The following is a 25,878-nucleotide window of genomic DNA, read 5'->3' as shown; positions in this document are numbered from 1 at the left end:
ATGCTACATGTTATGCACTAGGTTTTCTCAATTACAAGTGTGGATGCTAGCCGTTCCCTTCAATTAGTGTCTAGGTCAATAGGTTCCATCAATGAAAAATGCGTATTGTTCAAGTTTTTCTAAGTCACACGTTCATGTATTAACTGCCTCATCAATCAGATTGCATATCCTAATGGACCCATCAATCACAACTGCACAGGCGGACAGACTTTGCCCATTACACTGCCACTCATGGCACTGTAACCCAGAGGACGCATGCCATGGGCATCTCATTTGCCTGAGCCAACAAACCAGTAGGCTGCTTCCACATTTTCTCTAGCTACAGGGCTAGCACCACACAAAAGTTCACAGAAGAGAACACAAAAGTAGGTTTAGCTGCAAAATGGGATTTCCTGGGGTGCTTTATTTTATGCCACTGTCAACTTGATTTGCTTTACTGGAATGAAACCGTTTATCTTGCCTAAGAGATAACTCTTGTGTAGTTCTTATTGCTCTATTGTACATTCACCATTTGGAGCAGAGTGGATTTGATATCAGTGCATATCATGTGACATGGTGCTGAAGTGGGAGGGGTAGTATGTGTATTTGTTCAATTAGAGATTTTTATGGCATTTTGTGCTTGGGGCCACAACTTCTGCCACAGGGGTCTGGGTGCCAAGAGTCAAGTGTGTGAAGTCTCACATTCCGGTGAATATTTGCTAGATGAGGGCATCCCAAACTTCCCTGGCATGTTGGTCAATGGGCACAGCCTCAGTGGGACCTCTGGTTGGGCATGGTGTGCTGGCTGATTGTCCTTCTCCTCAGAGGAGGAGGAGCAGGAAAATTACAATGAGCACTCATCACCATATTCTTGTGCCAGCTCCATTCCTCTCTATCACCAAGTTATGTGGAGTGCCCTTGAAGAGGCCTCATGGACTGGCATCCTCCAGACCAGAGAAGGCACTGGAAAATAATGTTTATAAGGCCTTTGGCTGTTCAATGGTTGCCATGGTCGATAAATGGTGATGGTTGCAGCTTTTGTGGGGCTCCATGTTGGGAATCTGCACTTGTGTCATAAGCCATGTCTTCAGCAGATACCCCTTCTCACCCAGCAGTTATCCATGAGGGCTGCCTGGTGACCTGAACAGCTGAGGCAGCTATCTCAGTACAAAGGAATCATGGCAGCTGCCTGGAAACCTTGCACACACTTGCAGGGTACTTTTGTGGTGCTTGCACACCAGCTGCATGCTAAAGGAATGGAAGCCCTTTCTGTTTACAAATACACCTGGCTGGTCTGGTGGTGCCTTAATGGCCACAATGGTACAGCCCATCACCCCCTGCACTGGAAGGCCCCTGCCATGGAAATGAAGCTGACATGGATGCCTAGCATGTGGTCGGTTGATGTGGTCCACTATCCTTGCATACGAAGCTTTCCATCATGAGTGATGCAATTATGGGCAAAAGATTGTGAGGGGGAGATCCTGCAGATGTCCGCTGCCACACTCAATGATCCAGGTGCAAAGAAATTTAATGCCACAGTCACTTTCACCGCCATAGGCAATAGGTGACCACACGCTCCTTGTGAGGTCAATTCATCCCCCAAGAGGCACTGAGGTCTGCGACCACATGGTGCGACAGGGGCACTGATGCTCCAATAGGTTAAAGAAGCTGATGATAGAGCCTTCTATCTCCTGGCCCTCAGCCATTGCCTCTGCATCACTCAGCTGCATTGGGGTGCATAGCTTGCTACAGCTGTTGTTCCTCATCCAGGTGGTGCTCCTCCCCCAGTGGCTACCAATTTGCCTCACACTCAAACTCCCCATCTGTGGACCCAGCCTCAGAACAGGTGGCACTCACTTTTAGCCTCAAAAGCACACATGCTTCTACCCCTGTTGACTTGGCAAGGTATTCAATAGGGGACTTCAGCAATTATCTATCTGTAACAATTTTAGCAGCAGCAGCGGGTTCACCGAGCTTCTTCCTATGTTTGACCTCAGCCTTACCAATTTCAGCCTTTATAGCCCTGTGTGCCTGTTAGCTCCAGGCCTCAATGACTTCCTGCTAGGCTCTCACAGAATTGTTAGTGTAGAAGGAGGCTATTCAGCCCATCATGTCTGCACCAGCTCTCTGAACATTTTAACTTCGTGCCAATCTCCTGCCTTTTCCTGTAACCCTGTACATTGTTTCTATTTAAATAATCATTCAATGCCCTCGAATGCCTCAATTGAACCTGCCTCCACCACACTCCCAGGCAATGCATTATAAATCCTAATGACTCGCTGTGTAGAAAATGTTTTTCTCATGTCACATTTGTTTCCTTTGGAAAAACACTTTAAAACAGTGCCCTCTAGTTCTCAATCCATTTACGAGTGGGAACAGTTCCTCCCTATCTGCTCTGTCCAGACCCATCAGGATTTTGAAAACTTCTTTCAAGTCTCCTCTTAGCCTTCCCTCCAAGGAAAACAATCCCAACTTCTCCAATCTTTCCTCATATCTGAAGTCTCATCCCTGGAACCATTCTCGTAAACCTCTTCTGCACTCTCTCCAATGCATTCACAACCTTCCCATAGTGTGGTGCCCAGGACTGTACACGATATTTCAGCTGAGGTCTAACGAGTGTCTTGTATAAATTCAGCAAAACCTCCTTGTTCTTGTACTCTATGCCCCTATTAATGAAGCCTAGAATACTGTATGCTTTAGGAACAGGTCTCTCTACCTGTCTCGTCACCTTTAATGACTTATATACATATGCACCCAAGTCTTTTTGCTCCTGCACACTCTTTAGAACAGTATCCTTTATTTTATATTGTGCCCCCATGTTCTCTGTACCAAAGTGTATAACCTCACACTTCTCCACAGTGAACTTCATCTGCCACCTATCTGCCCACTCCACCAATGTGTCAGTGTCCTTTTGAAGTTCTACACTGTCCTCCTCACAGTTTACAATTCTCCCAAGTTTTGTGTCGTCTGCAAACTTTGAAATCATCTCCTGCACACCAAGATCTAGATCATTTATATATATATATATATATATATATATATATATATATCAGAGAAAGCAAGGGTCCCAATACCGACCCCTGGGGAGTTCCACTGCAAACCTTCTTCCAGCCTGAAAAATACCCATTAACCCATCACTCTGTTTCCTATCCCTCAGCCAATTTTGTATCCTCTCAACTCCTGCGAGTTGACTGTGGCCCGCTAGTTAAATTCCATTTCCTGGAAAAAGTCCTATTAATTGCTGCTCAAATAACCTTAATTGGCTTCTGGCAACTGCTTTGCGCATTCACAACATGGCAGTCAGCCCTCTTCCAACCCACCCACTGGGGAAAAGTGGCCTGAGGTGAGAAGACAACTGGCCTGCAGCATGTTTTTCAAATTTCTCCCCACCCTCACTCCAAGCCTGCCATTAAGGGCCTAGGAAAACTCCACCCAAGGACATAGCGACTTGTGGAATATTGCCACCTTGGTCAATCCATAGTGTACTTACAAGAATGCAGATTTCTCATCATTTGGCTTGATGCAGCGTACATAGTGTGGTGTTGTAGCATTCAGGGTCTCCATGAGTAGGTGCAGTGAGTTACGAAACTGAAGGGGAAGAAACAGATTTTTCACAGAAGGCACACATGCGCACACACACGAGCAATATTCAACACTCAGATGGGGAAAGGAAGGGAACACTCGGATGGGGAAAGGAAGGGAGAGAAGCCAATTTAACATGGTATTAGCTGTGCTGCGGCAACAGGAAGTAACAGGATCCTTCTCAGCTTCATCATTTGAGCGGTAAGCTGGTGGAGCAAAAGGCACTCTTGCTCTAAAATCACCTCACTCTTCTTTTCCATTGGAGGAAAAAAAGCAAGTTAAGAGTCTCGATGTCACTCCCCTTGGAAACATCAGAACTTCCTGTTGAATATAGGAAGTGGGGGCTATAGATAAGGTCTTAAATTATTCAAGTCAATAAGGCATCCAAAAGGTTGCAGAACTCCTAAAGCTTGAATTGGAGCACTGTAGACGGCCAAAGACAGACAGACCAGAATAGGTATAGGCTGCAGAATTAAGCTGGTACACAACGGGGATCACTGGTTTGTATTTGCAGACAGAAAGGAGGTATTCAGAAAAATGTTCACTTAATCCCCTTTTTGGTTTCCTCAATGAAAAGGAATCTACAGCATGAGCAGAAAATACAATGGCCTAGGTTAGAGGAAGTACATGTAAACTGCTTTCTCATCTGGAGAAAGAGCCAGGGGGCCTGGATAGCGGTGTGGGAGGAGGTGAATGGGTAGCATTGCATTTCCTGTTCTTCTGCAGGTATGTATCAGCTAAAGCGCAAGCAGTAGGAGTGGTGTAAGTGAAATAAGGTGCGATGAATGGTTCCGTCAGAACCAGAATGGTAAGATACAAATGGTGATGGAACAATTAGAGGTGGTATAAATGATCTGTCAAATTCAGAAAGTAGTGTGGGAGGGGGTCGGGTGGGGAGGGTAAAGGGGAAAGAGAAGATGAGGACAAGAGGATTCTATAAAGGTTGTGAGAAAGGGAAAGGGTGAGTACACAGCATGGACAACAGAATGGAATAAAAAAAGGGGCTGTTTTGAGTCCAATGCGACTTCTTCAGAATCCAGGTTCTGAATAAGAGTCATACAGACTCGAAACATTAACTCTGTTTCTCTCTCTCTCTCTCTCTCTCCACAGATGTTTCTTTCTCTCCACAGATGCTGCCAGACCTAGAGGGTTTTTCTGGCACTTTCTATTTTTATTTCAGATCTCCAGCATCCACAGTACTTTGCTTTTATGACAATAGAATGGACCCGACTAAAGGTTTTGTCACTATAGTGGAATGCATTTGTTGGCTAAATAAAGTAGAAACCTCTGCTACTCTAGACACCAAGTCTAATACTTACTTGTGACTAATGGTTGATCTAGGCCTTCATTTGAGGGGCTTGGGCTGAGTCCCAATTCAGGGTACTCAGTGATAGACTGGATCCCTCCCTCCCTAGAATTGTGTCCCTTTATTTGTCATAAATCCACCTAACAATTTGGTTCCTAGTTTGCATGCTTATGCCAAAGAAAGCCTTTCCAGTGTGTACCTAGGACTTATAAACACTAAAGCAAAAGGTTCTGCATGCCACAGATCAACCTTGTGATGGGGGAAGACAGGAGCATATCTTGCATCGAAGAAAGAAAATCAACTCTCTAGGATGGCGAAAATTGGCAAAAAAAAAGTTGAGTTTCCTTCTGTTATATCTTGGGATTGCTGATCAAGAAAATCAGTGGATTTGCTTGGGGGGGAAAAGGGGACACAATAAAACGTGTACCTGATGTCCAACGGTTTTCTTGTGCTCTTTATTGGGTGCTTTCATGGCAGGTTTGAGTGGTCGAATGTTTATTTTTGAAGTTTTCACCTTTACGTTGGAAGTAGCAGGTTCCTTCTCATCCTGGAACAGATCGGCCACCAGCTGATACTGAAACCAAAAGAAAAGGAGACAATTGGTGTGGTGTGGTGTGGGGTGGGGAGGGAATTCAAGTTGTACAGAACTAATAGTTGATGAGATTCCTCCCTCCCCTAAGTAAAAAGATCACTTTTGCTTCACTTTCTCTCCCAGGAATGTTAGGAAATTCTACAGCTGTTGACAACCCTTCAAGCCTCTCAACCAAATCAATTATTCTTCGTGTCAGAGTCCGCACAATAAATGCTCAGAGGGAAGGGTGGGGGTGGTGCCACAGTCAAATCTAATTCTGTCCTCACCCAACATCCACACGTGCATTGTCCACCATCAACAACTAGATCAGGCAGAAGAACTAGAGGCAGTCTCATTATAGCCTTGCTCCAAACATGGATAAATGAGTCAAATTCCACAGGTAAAGTGAGTGACTATCCTCAATATCAAGGTAGCATTTCACCAAGCGTGGCAGCAAGGAGCCCTAGCAAAATTTGAGTCAATGGGAATCGGGGCTAAACTCTCCACTAGTTGGAGTCACACACAGTACAAAAAATAAAGCTGGTTACGGTTGTTGGAGATCAATTATTTCAGCCCCAGGGCATTACTGCAGGATTTCCTCAGGCTAGTGTCCTAGGCACAAGCATCATCAGCTTTATCAAAGACCTTCCTTCCAAAATAAAGACAGAAATGAGGATGTTCATTGACAAGTGCACAGTGTTCAATACCATTCGTGGCTCCTCATATACTGAGGCAGTCCATGTCCACATGCAACAAGACCTAGACATCATTCAGGCTTGGGCATAATGTTAGGCGTCACTTAAGTGCAAGGTAATGACCATCCCAAATAAGAGAGAATCTAAAATCATCCCTTAATGTTCAACAGCACTACTATTGCTGTATTACCCACTATCAACATCCTGGGGGTTAACTGGCCCCATAAATACTGTGGTTACAAGATCAAGCCAGAGGGTGGGAATTCTGATGAGTAACTCACCTCCTGACTCCCTAAAACCTGTCCACCATCTACAAGGCACAAGTCAGGAGTGTAGTGGAATACTCTCCACTTGCCTGGATGAGTGCGACTCCAACAATACTAAAGAAGCTCTACACAATCCACAACAAAGCAGCCCGCTTGATTGACACCTCCATCCACCACCTTAAACATTTACTCCCTCCACCACTGGCACATAGTAGCAGCAGTGTGTACCAGCTGTTGCAACAACTCACCAAGGCTCAGTCTACAGCACCTTCCAAACCCATGACCTCTACCACCTAGGAGGACAAGGGCAGCAGAACCATGGAAGCACCACTGCCTACAACTTCCTCTCCAACCTACACACCATCTGGAATTGGAATTAAATTACCATTCCTTCACTGCTGCTGAGTCAAAAACGTAGAACTACCTTCCGAATGGCGCTGTGGGTGTACCCACATGACTGCAGCAGTTCTAGAAGACAGCTCATCATAACCTTCTCAAGGGCGATTAGGGTTGACAACAAATGCTGGCCTAGCCAGCGACACTGACATCCCACTAAAGAACATTAAAATTTGAGAAAAACTTATTTAGGCAATGAGTGGTTAGGATTTAGAATACACTGCCTGATAGGGTGGTGGATATTAATTCAATAGCAGCCATCAATAGGATATTGGATAAGTAGCTGGAGAAAGAAAAATGTAGGGATATGGGAAAAGAGGAGATCAGGTCTACTTGGATTACTCTTCAAGAGCTAGTGCATTTGATGGGCTGAGTGGTTTCCTTCTCATCTTATGTGCATAGTTTTCTATGATTCTAGGCACAGGAATTAACTGTTTTTCCTCTCGAGGGTTACCAGGTCTAATTGTCCTACCGTTTGATCAGTACCACAGCATGCAGTGGATTTATTCTCTGAGCCTTTCAAGAAAGCAGGGAAGAACTTTTCTTCCTCACTTCAGTGAAGCAGAATAATAAAGCAGAGCATGCTGCAGTTATGGGAGGGACACATTTCCACAATTGAACTCAGCTGGAACGGTGCAACAGGAGTTCCAAAAATCTGCAATTTACTTCACCTGCTGCCACTTACACAGAGCAGTCCATTCATGATCAATGTGGTGCTGAATGAATAATAGCTTTGTCTCTGCTGAAGTGAAAGGATGAATATGTTATACTATCTTCCCATAGAGACCTCAAAGTATAAACAAGCTTTCTGTTTAAATGCCAACTTTTCATTTTGTGATTTCTTTTAAAATAAGTCGTTATTTGTAACTGATATAGGAGGGAAACCCTGACAAATGGCTTGTGGGAAATCAACTCACTAATGCAGACTGGTCAACTGACAGGAAAGGTTATTGAACCAGCTGCCAGCAGTTGATAAAAAGCCTTAGGGATGGATTCACATAATGGATTATGATGGATTCATTTAACTTTATTGGGAGGCTAATAGACTTCATGAAAAATCTTCATGAGGTCTGTTCTTCACTTAAGAAACAAAATGATTTCCAACAACTGAACATAAAAGGAATTCACCCTTATAACAATGTTTTTTCTCCAAAAGGGAACACTTCTCACAGATATATTATTAAAGCATCATGCAATGAGTATCTGTTTTCTTTTCTCTACAGGGTTATCTCAAGTTATTTATAGCTGACCCATCACGACCTGAAGTAATTAAATTTCAACAATAAATTGAAGAGAATACAAAAGACCCAGAAGTCACAGAGAAGCTCTGCCAATGCCTTAGTGGCGAGGTAGCCAGACTTATAGATTTGGAAGATCCAAAATTAAACCCCTGGTCTCTGCCAAGTTTGGGATCAGATGGGGCAGCAACTGAATGCACCAAACATGAGTTGGGTGATGTTGGCACAAAATCTGCCACTCAGTTCCCACTCATTATTGTTTTCTAGTTGACTTTGCTGGATAGTGCACTTGTAAATATATGGGTGTGAACAAAGTCGAAATTATCTGTTATACCTCCTCATTTCCCCACGCTCTCCTTACAACCTGCTGCCATGATCATATAGCCTGTCAGCATTCACTATCCAGCACTCGCTAAATCTTTCAGGAAAGAGACAGGAGGATCGCTGGTACCTACAAAATTATACCCATGCGAGGCAGTGTCTCAAGGAATCAATCCTGGGGAAAGCTCAGCACACAAAGAAACTTCCTTCGTGCCATGTTTAGCAACAGCCAACCATCAGTAACACCCACAGCGTGACTGAAAATACCCAAGCCAAGAAGACACCATTTATTTTATCCACCGAGTTATGGAGTGAGAGGTTGAATGTTATGATTTTACAATAAATTGGACGTTTGGTCTCCTAATCCTGCTGGTTTCCTCTCTATCCACGTTGTCTTTCAGTCAACTCAATTGACTGCTACCATTATCTCCACACATTGAAGATTATATCTTGGAAAATGGAGAGTTTGGCAACCACGCATAGCTTCAGTATACAAAATGACACCCCCTAGTAGTTAGGAGCAACACTTTGGTTGTAATAATTCCTTATGCAAGGATATTGCATTATCTGGTGGAAATTTACAACTAGGAATATGGTGCAACTGAATAGTGCCAATAAGATCAATCCTGGATTTATATTCAGACCAGATTTGGGAACCAAGTCTGAGTATTCACTATTATATGCTGCTTAAACAAAACTGCCCTATATATAGTGTTTGGGGGCAGGATTTTTCATTTGGCTTGCGGGGGCAGGCCTAGCACACCGATGTGTAAAATGACATGCAATGATGTCGGGTGTGCGTCCAGATGTCATCGCTCTATCTCACAATGTTTTGTTCAGCGGGTGCGTGCCGGTGTCGGAGTCACATAAGGGGACATGTTTAGTTAAATTTTCTCTCCATTTATTTAATTATTTCAATGTTGATTCAATCACCCTGAGGCAGCTCCGTGCCCCAGGGAGGTTGAAGCGCTCCTTCATGCGCATGCGCGAAAGAGCACTGGCACCGACTCTCGCCCCTCCCCCCATCTGCACAGGTAGTGCTGAGCGCAACGGCTCTCATATTACGCTGGGTGGGCCTTAATTGGACCATCCACGTAAAATGGCAGCGCAGAGCTGATCACAGGTGGCAATTGGCTCTGCAACTGCCCCCGCCCGCTCCTGCTGAGCCCACCCACCAACTGAATAATTCTGGCCTGGAAGTTGCAACTTTGTGAAAGGAAAACAAAATGCCTGCCATTGTTCACAAAGTAGTCAGTTAATGTTTAATGCTCCATAGTTATATTGTAGAAAAAAAATCTACACATGCCAACCTAAATTAGCAAAGTCAATAAATGTCTTGATTGGGACACCACCCCAATCACACACTCTCAAAATAGGCAAAGCTGCTTATGGGAGGCCACCAGAAGCTAAGGCAGTGGTGATCCTATTCTTACATTGACTCCACTGATAGATTTTCAGCAATCATGCCATTCACAGTCGTCAGGTTCTATGCAAGAAAAGGTTCTAACATGTGCTACATATATCAAATTGTAAACTTGATTGCGGAGAACACGATTGCAATCCTATTCCACATTGCGCACATATCTATGCCAGTCTACAAGATTCAGAAAAGCCAATGAACATCTCCAAAAAACTTGATACAAACCCCTTTTTTTATTCATATGGCTGGGGAGGCAGTTATAGTACAATGGCCAGGTTAACAATCCATTCAAAGGCTTCACCTGATGCAATGTGAATATTTGTGATGTTACCAGGAATGGATCCCTCAGGGCAAACCAAACCCCAGCCATCGGGCTCCTGATTCAAGCAATAAAAACAAACTGGAAAATGCAAACTCTGATCACTCAAAAGTGAGGTAAAGCTGCCACAAATAAAAGGCCTATGACCAAGGCAATTGACAAGTTTAATTGTTTTTTTATTATATTGGATTTCAATGTAGTGTTTTGAGTTCACATTCCGCAACTCTGTTTCTTTTTCTCCAGAAACTGAAAAATCTCTGGCCTCACATACGACAGATAGAAAAGCTGGAATTTATGTTTTAAACTCTCTCCTTTAATTTAAAGTAAAATAGAGTAGTTTGGAAAGGGGATGTGACCTCCTGCGAAATCTGTCTGGAGATAAGCCCATGTGACCTGGTTATCATGGTGACAGGGACCCAGCTCAAAACTTATTGAAGATAAGGTGCAAGTTTAACACTTGGAAACAAAGGACGAGGCAGCTTTTCTTGCTGCACACAGAGTCAGAGGCTCTCAGAGTTAGTCAGACAGAGACATTTGGGGAAAATAACCATAAATAGGCACTGCTATGCCAAGCAGAGGAAAATAACTTTTTATGTGCTAAGCACCAAGCAAAGTGCTGGTGAGGACAGATTCCCTGTTTAAAGAAATGAGGCTTGTGGAGAATTAAAGACCAAGGAGTCACCAGAGGGCGCCCTTGCTGAGGAGATTGAGTGAAGGGACATACTTTTAAAAGGACACTGGAAGATTCATCCTGGGTTGGACAGGGAGCAGAGATCCTGTTGAAGTCAGCAGGAGCTTGGGACTTTATATACAGGATTACATTTCTGCTTAGAGTCCGGTGTAACGTATAAATGTAGAGTGGAGTTTTCGGTTGTGGCAAGAAGTTAATGGGGAGTGCCTTTTCTGTAGTTTTGTGTATTAGTTGCCTACTAAGTAATGTTTAGTCTATGTTGATTTCAGTTTGTTGTTACAGTAAAAGTCTTATAACATGAAACCTTGTTGTGTGACTCTTTGCATCCATCACTGGGAAATTCATACTTCTAAAAATTATTGGTCTCTAAGGGCATCATGTAACATGACTTAAGCTGCATCTATACAGATCAGTTGAATCATAGGGAAAAAAAAAAGTATAAATTTGTAATGTAATTTGCAATGGTGGATTTAGAAATTTCTGAAGGGAAAAATAAGCTCTGGAGTTGCAAAATAAATAATATTTGAATAAAAATAGTTGTCCTGTATCACAGCTGATTTTTACAACATCAGAAGGTAATAGTCAGTGAGTAAAACTTGGCATGTCCACATGTATCATAGCAACAGCAATCCACTTTTGGAATAGATTTTCAGTGTTTCTAGACTCCATTCAAGCTATTTGCATAGAGACTGCAAAGAAAACTCAGCTAATTTCATGATTACTTATACGACTGAATTATTTCTTATGTTTCACTACTTCCAAGCCAGGAATTCTGCTTGTACACCATCCACACAAGGTACTGAAACAAAGTAGTTTTAAAATTAGGGTTACACAAATGACTGCAAGCTACCAACTTGATAGGATTTGTACAGGTAAGCAGTTAGAAAATAAATCTATTCACCCACGACATCAATAAGCAACTTCCATGGGTTTCCTAGGATTAGGAAAATGGTCGATGACATTGATTTTGCAGTAGGGTCTATTTACTTCAGCCATGAATTTATCACAGTTGATCTTAATTTTGCCCTCTGAATAATTATGTAATCTATCTGTTCCCCTTTTTAACTGATTATTTTCTACTTTCATCATCTGATTTAACCATCTTTCAGCGGTTTTCATCAACTGGGAGCAATTCAGATATTGAACATTTGGATCATTAACTAGAGGACGTCAACCCACATTTGAGGCTATAACAAAGAACAAATAAGTTAAATCACAAGAACAGCTGAAAGAATTTGGGCTTTTCTCCTCAAAAAAAGGTACTTCAAGCTGCCCCAATAGAACTTTCCAAGAATATCAATGGAATTGACAAAATTGATCCATACAGATTGTTCATTTATGATGACAGAAAATCCCAAAGGGCATGGTAAAAACGAGCAAAGATGCACCATCAAGTCAGGTAGAACTATTTTATCCATCCACTAGCCTGAACAACCACCCCTGCCACAGGTGCACTTTGAATGCAGTGTCTGTTTTGATTTGGAACACCAGTTGGTGAAGGGTAATACCGGACCCAATCTGTACTCAGTCTTACTTTTTTTTTAAAAACAGAGTGAAACATTACAAGCATTTATCTCCTAATTCAACCACACCACAGTTTCAATGATTGTCTCTTTATTTGTGCTCAAGTGAAACCCCACCCTCTACCTGAATATAATTTAACACAATTGATAAACTATTAACAATGTGTACTATCTACAGAATGCACTGTAGATTCACAGTAAAAGATTATATCACATCAAACCGAATCAAGAATTATGTTAATCAAACAAAGGCGTTGAGGAACTATTAGTACGTTGAACATGACAAGGACAATTACGCAATTACATTGCTGGAGGGACTTCAGTGATTTGAATGGGGGTCAGCAGCAGGAAATTACCTGCGAGAAAACATCTCTGGGCAAACATCATGTGCAAAAGAGCCCAATTAATGGAAATTTATAACATTAAAATATCGAGAAAAATGAATATATTTTTAGTTTACATTTTCATTTAACCTCTAAAGTTATGACCCTCCGTACATTCCCTGCTGCATTTAAAATCTATGAAAAAATATTAAATTAATACTCATTCTGCAGCACCTGCATCATTACATTGAACAGAAGTGAATGACAATGACATAACATTAAGGCAGACTTGCCCAATCTTTCCATTCGATGGGAGGGGGCACATTTGCATATTTTCCTCACTCAAGGAGCCGATGAGCGAATTTCAGAAAGGTAGGCCAGAATTTTCCCATTGGCGATTTGGGCTCACTCGCCAACAGGAGAATGACGCGGGATGACATCAGGAGGAACCCCCGATGTCCTCCCGGTCCCTTTAAATTGTTAGGATGGCGGGCGGACAGCGAAATCAGCTGTCCACCCGCCAACCTGTCAATGGCCAGTTGAGGCCATTTACAGGGTCATTAAGATAATTAAAGACCCTTCCCGTCCAACCTTAAGGCTGGCGGGCAGGCCAGGAGCCCCAGCGGGCTTCTGATAATACATGAAACCTCATGCATTGGCGGGATGAAGTTTCATGTTCGTTTTTAAAAACTTTAATAAAGTTTATGTGAGATTTATTAACATGTCCCATCTCGTGTGACACTGTCACATGAGGGGGACATGTTAATCATTTTTTTATTTTTCTATTTTTCAAGATTTTTCAGTTGTCACGAATCTCCCTGAGACAGCATTTAGTCTCAGGGAGCAGTGCGTTCTTTCACGTGCATGCGTGAAAGAGCGCACTTTGACAGTTGGGGATTCCCTCCCCTCCCCTGCACAGGAAGCGCATAGCGCATAGCACTTCCCGTCGGGCAGGCCACTGGGTGGGCCCTAATTGGCCCGCACATTTAAAATGGTGACAGGCCCCGTTTCGGCGGCGGGGGTCAGCTGTCTGCACGCCGCCGAGCCAGTGGGGCCCGCCCGCCATCCGAGGGCAAAATTCTGCCCCTAAGGTTTGGCAGAACAATAAACTGAGTTTCAAAATAATGTTGGGTTCTAAGGAAAGAAACCATTGCTGAGCAATTGTACAGCAATATCATAGCAATAAATTGTTAACTAAAAAAAGAGTAATTAATAAAAATGACCAGAGTGTGAGAAGGTCAGAGCGTTTGTGTCCGGCTCACTCCCAGTCTCAGGATGTTCACTCACTCACACTCACCCATTGTGAGTGGGTGCTTGTGTATGTGTTGGTGTGTGGTGTTGAAAGAGAGAATGAGAAGCTGAAACTATGCGCAAGGCAGACTCGCACTCTGCCCCCTCACACACTCAGTCTCTCGCGCACACCCCACAAACACTCAGTTTCTCGTACTATCCCCCCATACACTCAGTCTGTCACGCTCCCTCCGCGCACACACAGGTTGTTGCACTCTCCCCCCCAAGACACTCAGTCTCCAGCACTCACCCCCACACATCCTCTCACCTTCCCCCACACACACATTCACTCTCTCATTTCCCTCACTACAAACACGCCGTCTCACTCCACCCACCCCCACAACCCATACTCTCAATATGCATGCCCCCAGGCCCCATCACCCCTACAGACAGACAGACAGACAGACTCACTCACTCACTCGGGCACCGTCCCCTCCACGGGCCTGCCGAAACTTCACCATCCACAGGCCCGATGCGACTGCACTCGCTCACCACCACCCCACATCGGGGCCCGATGCGATTTCACCTTCCATGGGATAGATGAGAATTTGACCTCCTGCCCCACCCTGGGCTCACATCAACTTCGCCCTCCCAGGTCGCCAAAACTTCGCCCTCCAGTGGCCAGATCTACCTGACTCTCCGGGCACCAGCCCCACCATACCTTTGCTTCCCTCGGCCCGGCAGCAATCAGCACACTCGCCAATGCCGATGTCCACCACTCCTCCAGTCAGAGACTTTTTATTTCCCTATTTGCTGCTGACTAGTGAGAGAAGGAGAGAAGCTTTCTCTGATTGGAGGAGCAGCTCCATACATTATTAGCAGAGGCAATGGTGTAGTGGTACTGTCGCTGGACTAGCAATCCAGAGATCCAAGTAGTGCCCAGGTTCAAATCCTGCCACGGAAGATGGCAGAATTTGAATTCAATTAAAAAATCTGGAGTTAAAAAGTCTAATGATGGCCATGAAACGATTGTTGTAAAAACCCATCTGGCTCACTAATGTCCTTTAGGGAAGGAAATCTGCCATCCTTACCTGGTCTGGCCTACACATAACTCCAGCCCCACAGCAATGTGGTTGGCTCTTACATGCCCTCTGAACAAGGGCAGTTAGGGTTGGGCAATAAATGCTGGCCTAGCCAGTGATGCCCACATTCCCTGAATGAATTTTAAAAAAAAATCTTCCACTGAAACTCACCCTGTTTTACCAGAATTTTGAAAACTGGCCCGGGGCCACATGGAGGGGCTTCGTGGGTCGGACAAGCCTGTATTAATGTAATCAAGGAAACGTATGTCGGCATATAAATTTGATACAAAAAAACCATATGCCAGTAGCATGTATTGTGGACATCAGTCATTTTTCCAGATTGAATAATTATGTAATCTATGCACTCTCCTCCTTTGGAACTGATTTATTTTCTATTTTCATTTCTGATCAATCATCATGCAAACAAAACAAAATACACACAAAATCATTCTCCCCCACCCCAAAAAAAGACTTTTCCTAATGACTTTGCTGCAAAGTCAATATCTTCAGGATACAGATCTCAATCATAGCACTACATACACTAAAAATGTACAAAATAAACATATGAAAAGCTAACTAAATTTAGCATCTCATTACTTCTCAACAAATCATTTCAGAGCACTTTACATAAAACATATTACACTTTTGAATGGCACTGACTTTTGTTATGTAGCCAAACTGAGCAGCCATTTTGGTGTACACCAAATCCCACTATTTGCAATAAATTCAAAGACTAGTTAATCTGCATTTTTATTTCAGCAGTCTAGAAATTGTAATGAATGATCATCCCACATGTATCAAGGCATATAGACTGGATAAAGAAGGACCTATTTCTATTATCAGGAAGGTTAATAACCAGGGGCATAGACTTAAAGTAATTTGTGGAAAGATTAGAGGGGAGTTGAGGAGTGATTTTTTCATGCAAAGGATGGAACTCACTGCCTGAAAGGGTGTTAGAGGTAGAGACACTCATCACATTTAAATAATATTTAGATATGCATTGTGCTGTAAATTACAGGAGTAAGGACCAAGAGCTGGAAGGTGGGATCAGACTGGATAGCTCTTTTTCAGCCAGTATGGACACAATGGGCCGAAAAGCCTCCTTCTGGGTTGAAAATCTATGTTCCTTTCCATGTTCTAAAATATTTTAATCTGTCTCTGTTGACAGCTTTTACATGTGCCACCAAGATCAACGCTGGGAGATAGGAGGGCAAACCCTAGATAAAAAATTCCACGTAAACTGATCAGTACCATCCTCAGTGCTTTCAATTCAATACAACTGCGATTCCTGACTTCTCCTTCCTCCTCATGGTGAATCCAATTTCCCTAGCTATAACATTCCCATGGTAAGAGCAAGTCAGCAGCAAAGCATTGAGCCCCTTAGCCAGTCTAAACTTCCAGACCCAAGCTCCATCATACCCCATTAACATAATCAGCTGCTCCTAATGGAAAGGGCATGCATGTAGCAACAAATGAGAATGGAATCATGCTCCAAAGGTGAAAAATGCATAAACAACAGATGTCCAGGATCACACTCAAGTACCTCTTGAGTGAGGTTTAGGGAAGGCATCCAGAGAACTATTTAATGTTTTCAGGAGGGGAACAGAAGAAATAGGATTGAGCAATTTATTTTAGACTGTGGTAGTTATTGTAGGAAAGATAACTTCCCACTTTGCCTTGAGGCAAATTGCAGCAGTTAATTCATGATGCTGAGCACTTAAAACGTGAAGCAGCTGTGAAATAAATGCTTCTGTCAGATCACTCGACTTTCCTGGATTGCAAGTTTCCAAACTGTATTCCAAGTGGGAATACATACATGGAAAGAATTAAGTTGGTTGAACGCTACAACTGGCATTGTTTGGGAACATGCCTAATCTGGAGCAGGCTGCCTCAGCCTTGGATTAATGTGCCGATGTAAAGTAGATGCATTCTGAGCTGTGCCATCATACCTTGCTGGCCTTCAGTATGTTGATCTGCTCCTCGTGCACTGTGTCTCTGTTTTTCTCCAGAAATCCATCACACTGATACTCCACCTGCAGAAGAGAATAACAGATACATTCTGTTAAGAGGCAATAACCACTAGATAACTAATCTACAGAAATGCACTTATATTAAGTACTTTTACAAGTGTACGTGAGAGTTAATTTGTCACAAACATGTGGAAGATATCACTGAACAGAGTTTTTAAAAAGGTACAATGGTTTGCTAAGTAAATGCTCTGTAAACTGCAGGGAGATCAATACACCTGATTCCTATTGAAAGTGCAAGGGCAGGGCTGGAATCAGCTATGATGCTTTTCACAGTCAAATAGTCTGCGCAGACAAAGAAACCTGCCAATGCCCAGTGAATTGCACCAAGCACGAGCTGCTGCTTGAGACATGAAAACAACAGAGGGAAAAGGATGGAGAAAGCACCTAATGCATGTGTGTTCATTTACAACATGTACACAGACAAGTGCCACGGAATCACTGATCACTGGAAGCAAGTCAGTAATCAGCCACAATGTGCAGATGTAAATTGGATTTCTGCACAGCAGAAGGTTAACTTTCTCTCCACACACATGCCTGTCAAATATTCTCCCATCATCCATTAAAAACACAACCAAGCTGGAATATGGTTCCCAAGTACTTGACATCAGGTGCCAAAATTGATTTTGTCTCTCCCAAGACATCATGAGGCTAATTGAAACACACTTGCATATATCCCAGTATAACTGATTGAGATTGAACCTAGACCCACTTACATGTAGGCAATTACAAATGACCTTCACCATGCAATTCATAACGTATAATGACCTGGGAATCTAATGCCTTCTTGACCAATAAAGCTTAGTTCCATACGGGTAGTAGTGATTTACCAACTGAACTCTAAGGGAAGTAGGAGCAATTACTTTTCAAAACTGTAGTTATTCCATAATCTGTCACTATTTTTCAAAAATTTGGACAAATAGCTCATCTATCTTTGTTAAGTCATTGAGGTGATTGTCTGAAAATTGTGCAAAGTTTGAAACTACTACTAACTTCTCCAATGAGAAACAGAGTTGGAATCCTCTTACTGGTGATTCAGGACAAGCAGAAATTATGAACCATTTAACTAGCTGAACCAAGCCAGATTGGCTTCATTTGAAAATGTCTACCTCTTAGGAAAAAACTTTCAGGAAATGGAAAAATATTCCTGGTCACCAGGATAGTCATCAAGCACTAGAAGCAGTTCAGGGGTAGTTTACTAGATCAATACCTGGAATGGGCGGGTTGTCTTATGAGGAAAGGCTGGGCAGGTTAGGCTTGTATCTACTGGAGTTTAGAATGGTAAGAGGTTATTTGATTGAAACATATAAGATCCTGAGGGGACTTGGCAGGGTGAATGTGGAAAGGATATTTCCTCTTGTGGGACAATCCAGAACTCGGGGTCACTGGTTCAAAATAAGGGTTCACCCATTTAGGGCAGAGATGTGAAAAACATTTTTTCTCCGAGGTATGCGAGACTTTAGAATTCTCTTCATCAAAAGATGGGTGAGTAGGGTCCTTTAATATCTTTTAGGCAGAAGTAGATACATTCTTGATATGCAAGGGGGTGAAAAGTTATTGGGGGCAGGCAGGAATATGAGGTTAAAAATCAGATCAGCCATGATCTTATTGAATGGCAGAGCAGGCTTGAGGGCTGAGTGGCCTGCTCCTGCTCCTAATTCGTATGCTCGTATGCATGTTCAATCATTTTACAGCGTGACCAGATAAAGGCCTTTAGGCACTTGTGTGTCAAAAGCCGTGAACTGTCAGTTTTATATATGCCAACTTTCAGCATTTTGGAGCCACTGTCCATGTCAGCATTTCTATCAAAAATCAACATGGACCAGGCCAATCTTTGTTCATCCAAACATACCCAAGTCTTGCCGCTATTGGAAATTATCCCAGACTGGGATAGATTGGCAGACATTCCTGCTAGGACAGTAATTCTTGTTTACAATATGCAGTCACCACAATCACTTCAAGAACTCAGGTTAAGGCAGTGTTGTTGGGACAGAAAAGGGTGCATGAGAGGGGAAAGAATAGATAGCAACAAAGGGTAGAGAAATGGGAGAAAATGCCTAGTAATGAAGGAAAGGAGGTAACAGGAAACGTATGGCAATAAAGAATCACAGAATTTTAATAGCACAGGAGGTTATGTAGCCCATCATGTCTGCATCAGCTCTCCAAATGAGCATTATGACCTAATGCCATTGCCCTGCCTTTTCTCTGTACCTCTGCACATTGTTTATATTCAAATAATCATCTAAAACTGTCTTGAATGCCTCGAATGAACCTGCCTCCACCACACTTACAGACAGTGCATTCCAGACCCAAAACACTCGTTGTGTGAAAAAGTTTCTTCTCACATCACATTTGCTTCTTTTGCAAATCATTTTAAGTCTGTGCCCTCTCGTTCTTGATCCTTTTACAAGCGGGAACAGCTTCTCCCTATCTACTCTGTCCAGCCCCCTCATGATTTTGAACATCTTTATCAAATCTCCTCTAAGCTGCCTTCTCTCCAAGGAGAACAGTCCCAACCTCTCCAATCTATCTTCGTAACTGAAGTTTCCCATCCCTGGAACCATTCTTGTAAACCTCTTCTGCACTTTCTTCAGTGCATTCACATCCTACCTATAGTGTGGCACCCAGAACTGTACACAATACTCCAGCTGAGGTCAAACAAGTATCTTATATAAATTCAGCATAACCATCTGCTCTTGTACTCTATGCCCCTATTAATAAAGCCAAGGATAATATATACTTTATTAACTGCTCTCTCCACCTGTCCTGCCACCTTTAATGACCCATGCACATATAAACTCAGGCCTTTCTGCTCCTGTTTCTCAATTCGATTCTGAGGCAGTCACAGGGCCTCAGAACTGAAACAGTGAAAGGGGTCCTGGACCGGGTGAGTACAGATAAGATAACTGGCTCTGGCTCTCGCTCAGATCTGGCTCATTTTTTGAAAATCCCAATATTGCTTGTTCCTTTTTTTCTAAAGATTAACATAAACGTTCAAAAATTTCTTGGGGGAACAAGTCTGGAGACCACTTAAATAAGTATAACCAGTGTTGTACTTGAAACATTTAGATTTCTTCTTCATGTTTTAATGCATTATTTTTCTTTAAACTGCAATGCAAGAGGAAGAATGTTGGCTAAACTTACTGCTTAAGTTACAAACACAAAATAATTATTGCATTTTGCATTTGACATGATATTTGACACGGCTTATAGTCATCTTCCCGAATTGTGAATTTTTAGGGAGATGGGCCAGTTTTTTCAAGCTGTTAGTCTGCCTTTGTTAGTTTTTCAGTGGTATATTTGCAGTTTTCTTGCTCCTGGACAACAAGGCTGTTGAGGTGGTGGGAGTTAGGGTGTCAATAGTGAGGAGGGGCATTAAGAAGTGTCCAGTCATGATGCTTTGAGCATCATGAGTAGGGTGCAGGCCTGAGGGACTAGTGCTCTTCTCCTACCCATCATTTTCATATGTCTTATGTTTACAAAGACCGTGTTACATAACAATAATAGATGTAAGCAATAATGATATAGCAGAGCCTTTAATTTGGGATAAAGGTTAAAAATGCTGCAAAACTCAGGTTTGTCAGCATCTGTGGAGAGTAAAAAAGTTAACTTTCAGGTTAATGATCTGTCAGGCAGTTCTGATGAAAAGTCATTAACCTGAAATATTAACTCTGTCTCACCACAGATACTGCCAGGCCTGCTGAGTGTTTCCAGCATTTTCAGTTTTTATTTCAGATTTGCAATATCCACAGTATTTTGCTGTCCTTTAATCTGGGGTGTGGCCTCAGAAACCGAATAAATAAATACAAGTTAAGAAAATAAATCCACTTTCCACCAATCCACTTCGTTCCCAACTGTAGTAATCATGGTTTTATTTAGTGTGTAACGCACCTTTAAGAATAATACTTGTTAGGCAAGATCACATGATCTGTGGTAACCAATAGAAGAGTTGTGCGGGCTACCTCAGGAGTCAGTGTAGAGATAGAGTTGAGGTTGAAAGCACACATGTGGTTGCTGCTAAGTATATTGTAAATAAATTTAAAGTTTCCACCCAAGAAATGTCTGCAGATCAACTCTATCATTAATAGCACAACTCGGCCACCCTACAACACCAACAAAGTCAATCAATGCTATATTGATTAATCCCTTTAAAAGAAAGTGCTGGGTAAACATTCAAGAACAGCCTTAAGTCTATGTAACATAATTGTTCATGTGTTGCTATAAACATGAAGAATTCACCTGTGATACATAGCTGGTCAACTAGGGATGGGCAATAAATGCTGGCCCAGTCGGTGAAGCCCACATCCCGTGAACCAATAAAGAAAAAAATGTGGATTAATATTCTGAGTTCTACTCACTTCTCATTGGGATTTAGGGGTGAAATTACTCATAACTTCCAAGTTTACAAGTTTTACCTAGAGTTGCTTAACTCTCAAGAGATCAAATGAGTTGGATAAAGCTAAATTATATAGTTTGTGAAGGAATAGGGTTGAAGTACCAAATGGACTTTTGCATACGACATTAATATTCTTAGTGGATACAAGTTCCTTGCTGCTCATATGTTGGTCCTATCAATAATAATAAGGATGGCTCTTTAATGTGAATAGCATTGTTTGGACTCTTCTTATACTGAGATTTCAACTTTAACGTATTTTACGAAGATCCTGCTGTTGAGTAAAAATCAATTCTGAACCCGAGGAGGAAATATTAGCATGGATGACTGAAAACTTAGAGCAGTAGGTTTTAAAGATTCACCCAGAGAAGGACACTGGGGAGAGGCACAGAGGTCCAAGGGAGGAACTCCAGAGCTTAGGGCCTCTGAGAGCGTAGCTGCCAGTGGTGAGATGAAGGAAATAGGGGATCCATAAGAGGCCAGAGTCAGAGGAACACTGAGTTCCTAGAGGCTTAGGGCTGCAGGAATTACAGAGATAGAGAGGGGCAGGCTGTGTAACGATTTTAAGGTGTGGTCGATTATTTTGCAATCGAGGCACTGTTGAATCAGGAGTCAATGTAAATCAGTGAAAACATGGGTGATAGGTGAACAGGGCTTCGAGCAAGTTAGGACTCAGAGAGCGGAGTTTTAGATGATCTGAAATTTATAGCAGATGAGAATCTGGGAAGGAGAGTATTGGAATAATCGATTCCGGAGGTAAAATAACCATGGGGCTGAATTTTCCCCCCGTTGGGGGGAAGTTGTTGGGCTGGCGCATATGGATGCGCTTCCGATCGGCGCCCCCGATCAGAGGCGTGCCGCCATTTTACGTGGGTGGACCTATCAAGGCCCGCCCAGTGTGACGTCTGCACAGAAGCGCTATGTGATTCCTGTGCAGGCGGGGAGGGGGGGGGGTGCATTCCCAAAATCGAGAGTGTGCTCTTTCGCGCATGCGCACGAAAGAGCACACATCTCCCTGAGGCTAAGTGCTGCCTCAGGGAGATCTGCTCTGAATGTAAAAAAGACAAAAATAGAAAAATAAAAATAAAATAAAAATAAAAACTGCGCTCCCACCTTCCTGAAAATTTAAATCGGAAGCGGTGATGTTGGGAGCTCCCCCCGATGTCACTGCACAACATTTTACACGTCGGTGAGTGGACCCTGCCCCTGCTCGCTGACTCGTAAGATTCTGCCCATGGTTTACTAGAATCTGGTTTCATTTTATTTTCCAATTATTATTTAATGCAGATTTAATTTGTCCTGTTTATTTCTGGTTCTCCATTTTAACTCTTAAACTAAGGACGCTGAGCAAGTTTGCTGAGTATGCAGGGATATAAACCCCAATGTGTGGAATAATCACCGCATTGTTACTTACCTTATCAGCAAAATGTATAACAACAAAAGCAATGTTGGACATTCGGGGTTTCTGAAAGTGTACGCTGCTTGAATGGCGGTCATAGAGCTTCTGCGCCCAGCTCTGGTCTGTCCCTTTTGGCATCTGAAAGGAGGTACAAAACCAATTTGACTTAAAAGCTAATTAGATCTCACCGGAAAGGAAGCTTTTGGAAATGGCATCACGTTTGTGAAACAGCAGGCAGAAAAACAGTTTTAGTATATTTCCAGAACCGATGACTAACAAAGATGGTCCTCTCTTTTAGATGAAAACAAGTCTGTTGACACATCGGGCTGGATGTAACACTCCGCTGTCAACGGGTTTGAAGGCAGGAGGGCACGTTAAATCCAGCAGGCGGCCTGCCCACCAGTGGGCTAATTGAGAATTAATGTCCATTTAACCAGCAATGGGAGAGGCCCACACCAAGCAGCCAGCCGGCAGGTTTCCCTGCAAGGACTGGTGGAGAGTGGGGACGTCTCTCCATAACTGGCCCAAGTCCTGACAGCTTATCGCCCAGCAAGATGCCCAAACGCCATCAGTTCTGATCCATCTCCGCACACTTTCTCCTGGCCTAACATGCTGGAGAGCTGCTATTTGGCCATTAAATGGCTGTGGGACAGCCATTCATTCCCTTGGGGGGCTCCCCCAGTACTTTTTAGCTGGGGGGGGTGGTGCAGGGACAGTGTACCCAGTATTATTCAGCCCATCTTTTTTCCTCGAATACAGCAGATCCTGTTTTTCTCTTTTTCCCTTGGCCCCCAGTGCAACTCGAGCATTGAACTTTAGACAAGTGTGTGGCTTGACCTTGGTTGAACTGCACTTTTTACCAGGCTTAACAATTTTAAATATTTAGGGTGAATGCCTGGGAAATAGCACTCACTTTAAACCTAGGGAAAGCTAAGGTCATGTTGCGAATGTCTGCAGCAGCAGAAAGGAATAAATCCATTCTGTATGGTAGTTGCTGTTTCCCGCAAGTTCACACAAAAGTAAAGGCCTGTCACTACAACATAAAATCACATTGTCCCTGCCATCCAGAAAGGCAGTCAGCAACTTCTACCGTCCATTTGCCAAGGGTGATCTTCTTTCCATTTGACTGTCTGCCAGAATTGCAGTAAAATAATGTGCAAGACATTGCAGTCCCTCCTGCAACATGAACATAAAATTTAAATGTCACCCCTCCTGTTTCAGCTTTGAGCGTGTGATCGGGTTTCCCCAGGACATGCAACAGTGGTGAAGACCCAAGTATCAGGTCTATAGCTGTTTATCCTCTATTTACTGCAGAAATGGGTGCACACAGGACATTAGCCTGAATAGTATTGGCACTGCTGTTTCTTTAAAAATAGGAACATAGGATATAGGAACAGGAGTAAGCCATTCAGCCCCTCGAGCCTGCTCCGCCATTCAACTGGATCACAGCTGATCTTCTACCTCAGCGCCATTTTCCCTCTCTATCCCCATATCCCTCGATGTCTTATCTAGAAATCTATCAGTCTCTGTCTTGAACATACTCAGAGAAACCCTGTCAAGAGTTCCTCAACTGAACCAGGTTGTATATTAGAATAAATAAATTCCCTTGATTAAAACAGCAATCACCAGCAGAGCAGATTTAAAATCATCTTGTCTTTTTAAGAAATATAAATAGATACTATTGGAGCAGCTAAGGACAACAGTACCCCTTTTAAGGTCAAATTAATTTCTCCTTTTCCCAAAATGGCCTCTCTCATCCCCGGAATCATTATTTAAAAAAAATCATTTACAAGGTGTGGGCAACGCTGGCTAGACCAAAATTATTGCCCATCCCTGATTACCCTTGAGAAGGTGGTGGTGAGCTGCCTCCTTGAACCGCAGTCCACGTGGTGTAGGTACACCACCACAGTGCTGTTAGGGAGGGTGTTCCAGGACTTTGACCCAGTGACAGTGAAGGAACGGCGATATATTTCCAAGTCAGGATGGTGAGTGGCTTGGAGGGGAACTTCCAGGTGGTGGTGTTCCCATGTGTCTCCTGCCCTTGGCAAAGAGAGAGGATGATCCCAGGCCTGCAACAATGCTATCTGCAACCAATCATGAGTAATTTACCTTCTTGATGTCAATGACCTTCTTACTTCTCTGCCCTGCAGTCCCTCACAACTAAGAATGGGAACTCAGCAGTAAAGAGATTGAGGACACACATCAACATCCCACCCATTTGATCATAGAATCATTACAGCACAGAAGGCAGCCATTTGGCCTATCGTGGCTGTGCTGGCTCTCCTAAGGAGCGATTCACCTACTGCCACTTCTCTACCCTCTCCTTACATGCCTGCAAATTCCTCCCTTTCAGATATTTCTAAAATACAGAAAATGTAGAAAAATTGACAGCACAGAGAGAGGCCACTCTGCCCATCATGTCTGCGCTGGCCACAAAACAAGCCACCCAACCTAATCCCACTTTCCAGCATTTGGTCCATAGCCCTCTAGGTTACAGCAATTCAGGTGCATTTCCAGACACCTTTTAAATGAGTTAAGGGCTTCTGCCTCTACTGTCCTTTCAGGAAGTGAGTTCCAGACCACTACTACCTTCTGGGTGAAAAGATTTTTCCTCATCTCCCCTTTAATCCTTCTCACAATCATTTAAATCTATGCCTCCTAGTCACTGACCTCTCTGCCAAGGAAAACAGGTCCTTCCCATCCACTCTATCCAGGTTCCTCACAACCTTGTCAAATCTCAATCAAATCTCCCCTCAGCCTCCTCTGCTCCAAAGACAACAACCCAGCCTATCCAATCTTTCCTCAGAGCTACAATTTTCCAGTCCTGGCAACATCCTCGTAAACCTCCTCTCTCTTGTGCAATTACATCCTTTCTGTAATGAGGTGACCAGAACTGCACACAGTACTCATGTTGTGGCCTAGTTAGTGTTTTATATAGCCCCAGCATAACCTCCCTGCTCTTATATTCTATGCCTCAGCTAATAAAGAAAGGATTCCATATGCCTCCCTAGCCATCTTATCAATCTGCCCTGCTGCCTTCAGGGATCTGTGGACATGCACTCCAAGGTCCCTCACTTCATCTACACCACTCAGTATCCTCCCATTTATTGCATATTC

At 43.1% G+C, this 25,878-nt stretch overlaps 1 protein-coding gene across 2 annotated transcripts in view; it reads right to left on the bottom strand.

The window, feature by feature from the left end:
* Positions 1-25,878, bottom strand: part of myo5b (myosin VB) — a 338,678-nt gene that overhangs the window by 103,725 nt on the left and 209,075 nt on the right. For both annotated transcript variants that reach the window (XM_041190990.1, XM_041190998.1), the window contains exons 13-16: positions 22,777-22,899; positions 16,892-16,975; positions 5,295-5,441; positions 3,470-3,567 (exon numbers count right to left, since the gene is read on the bottom strand). In XM_041190990.1, the coding sequence (XP_041046924.1) occupies positions 3,470-3,567; positions 5,295-5,441; positions 16,892-16,975; positions 22,777-22,899 (452 nt within the window). The remainder of the gene's footprint in view (positions 1-3,469; positions 3,568-5,294; positions 5,442-16,891; positions 16,976-22,776; positions 22,900-25,878) is intronic.

Source organism: Carcharodon carcharias, chromosome 1 (genome assembly GCF_017639515.1).
Source record: "Carcharodon carcharias isolate sCarCar2 chromosome 1, sCarCar2.pri, whole genome shotgun sequence".
Classification (NCBI taxonomy): domain Eukaryota; kingdom Metazoa; phylum Chordata; class Chondrichthyes; order Lamniformes; family Lamnidae; genus Carcharodon; species Carcharodon carcharias.
The sequence above is the reverse complement of the archived record's forward strand: the minus strand, read 5'-3'. Positions and strand labels throughout refer to the sequence as shown.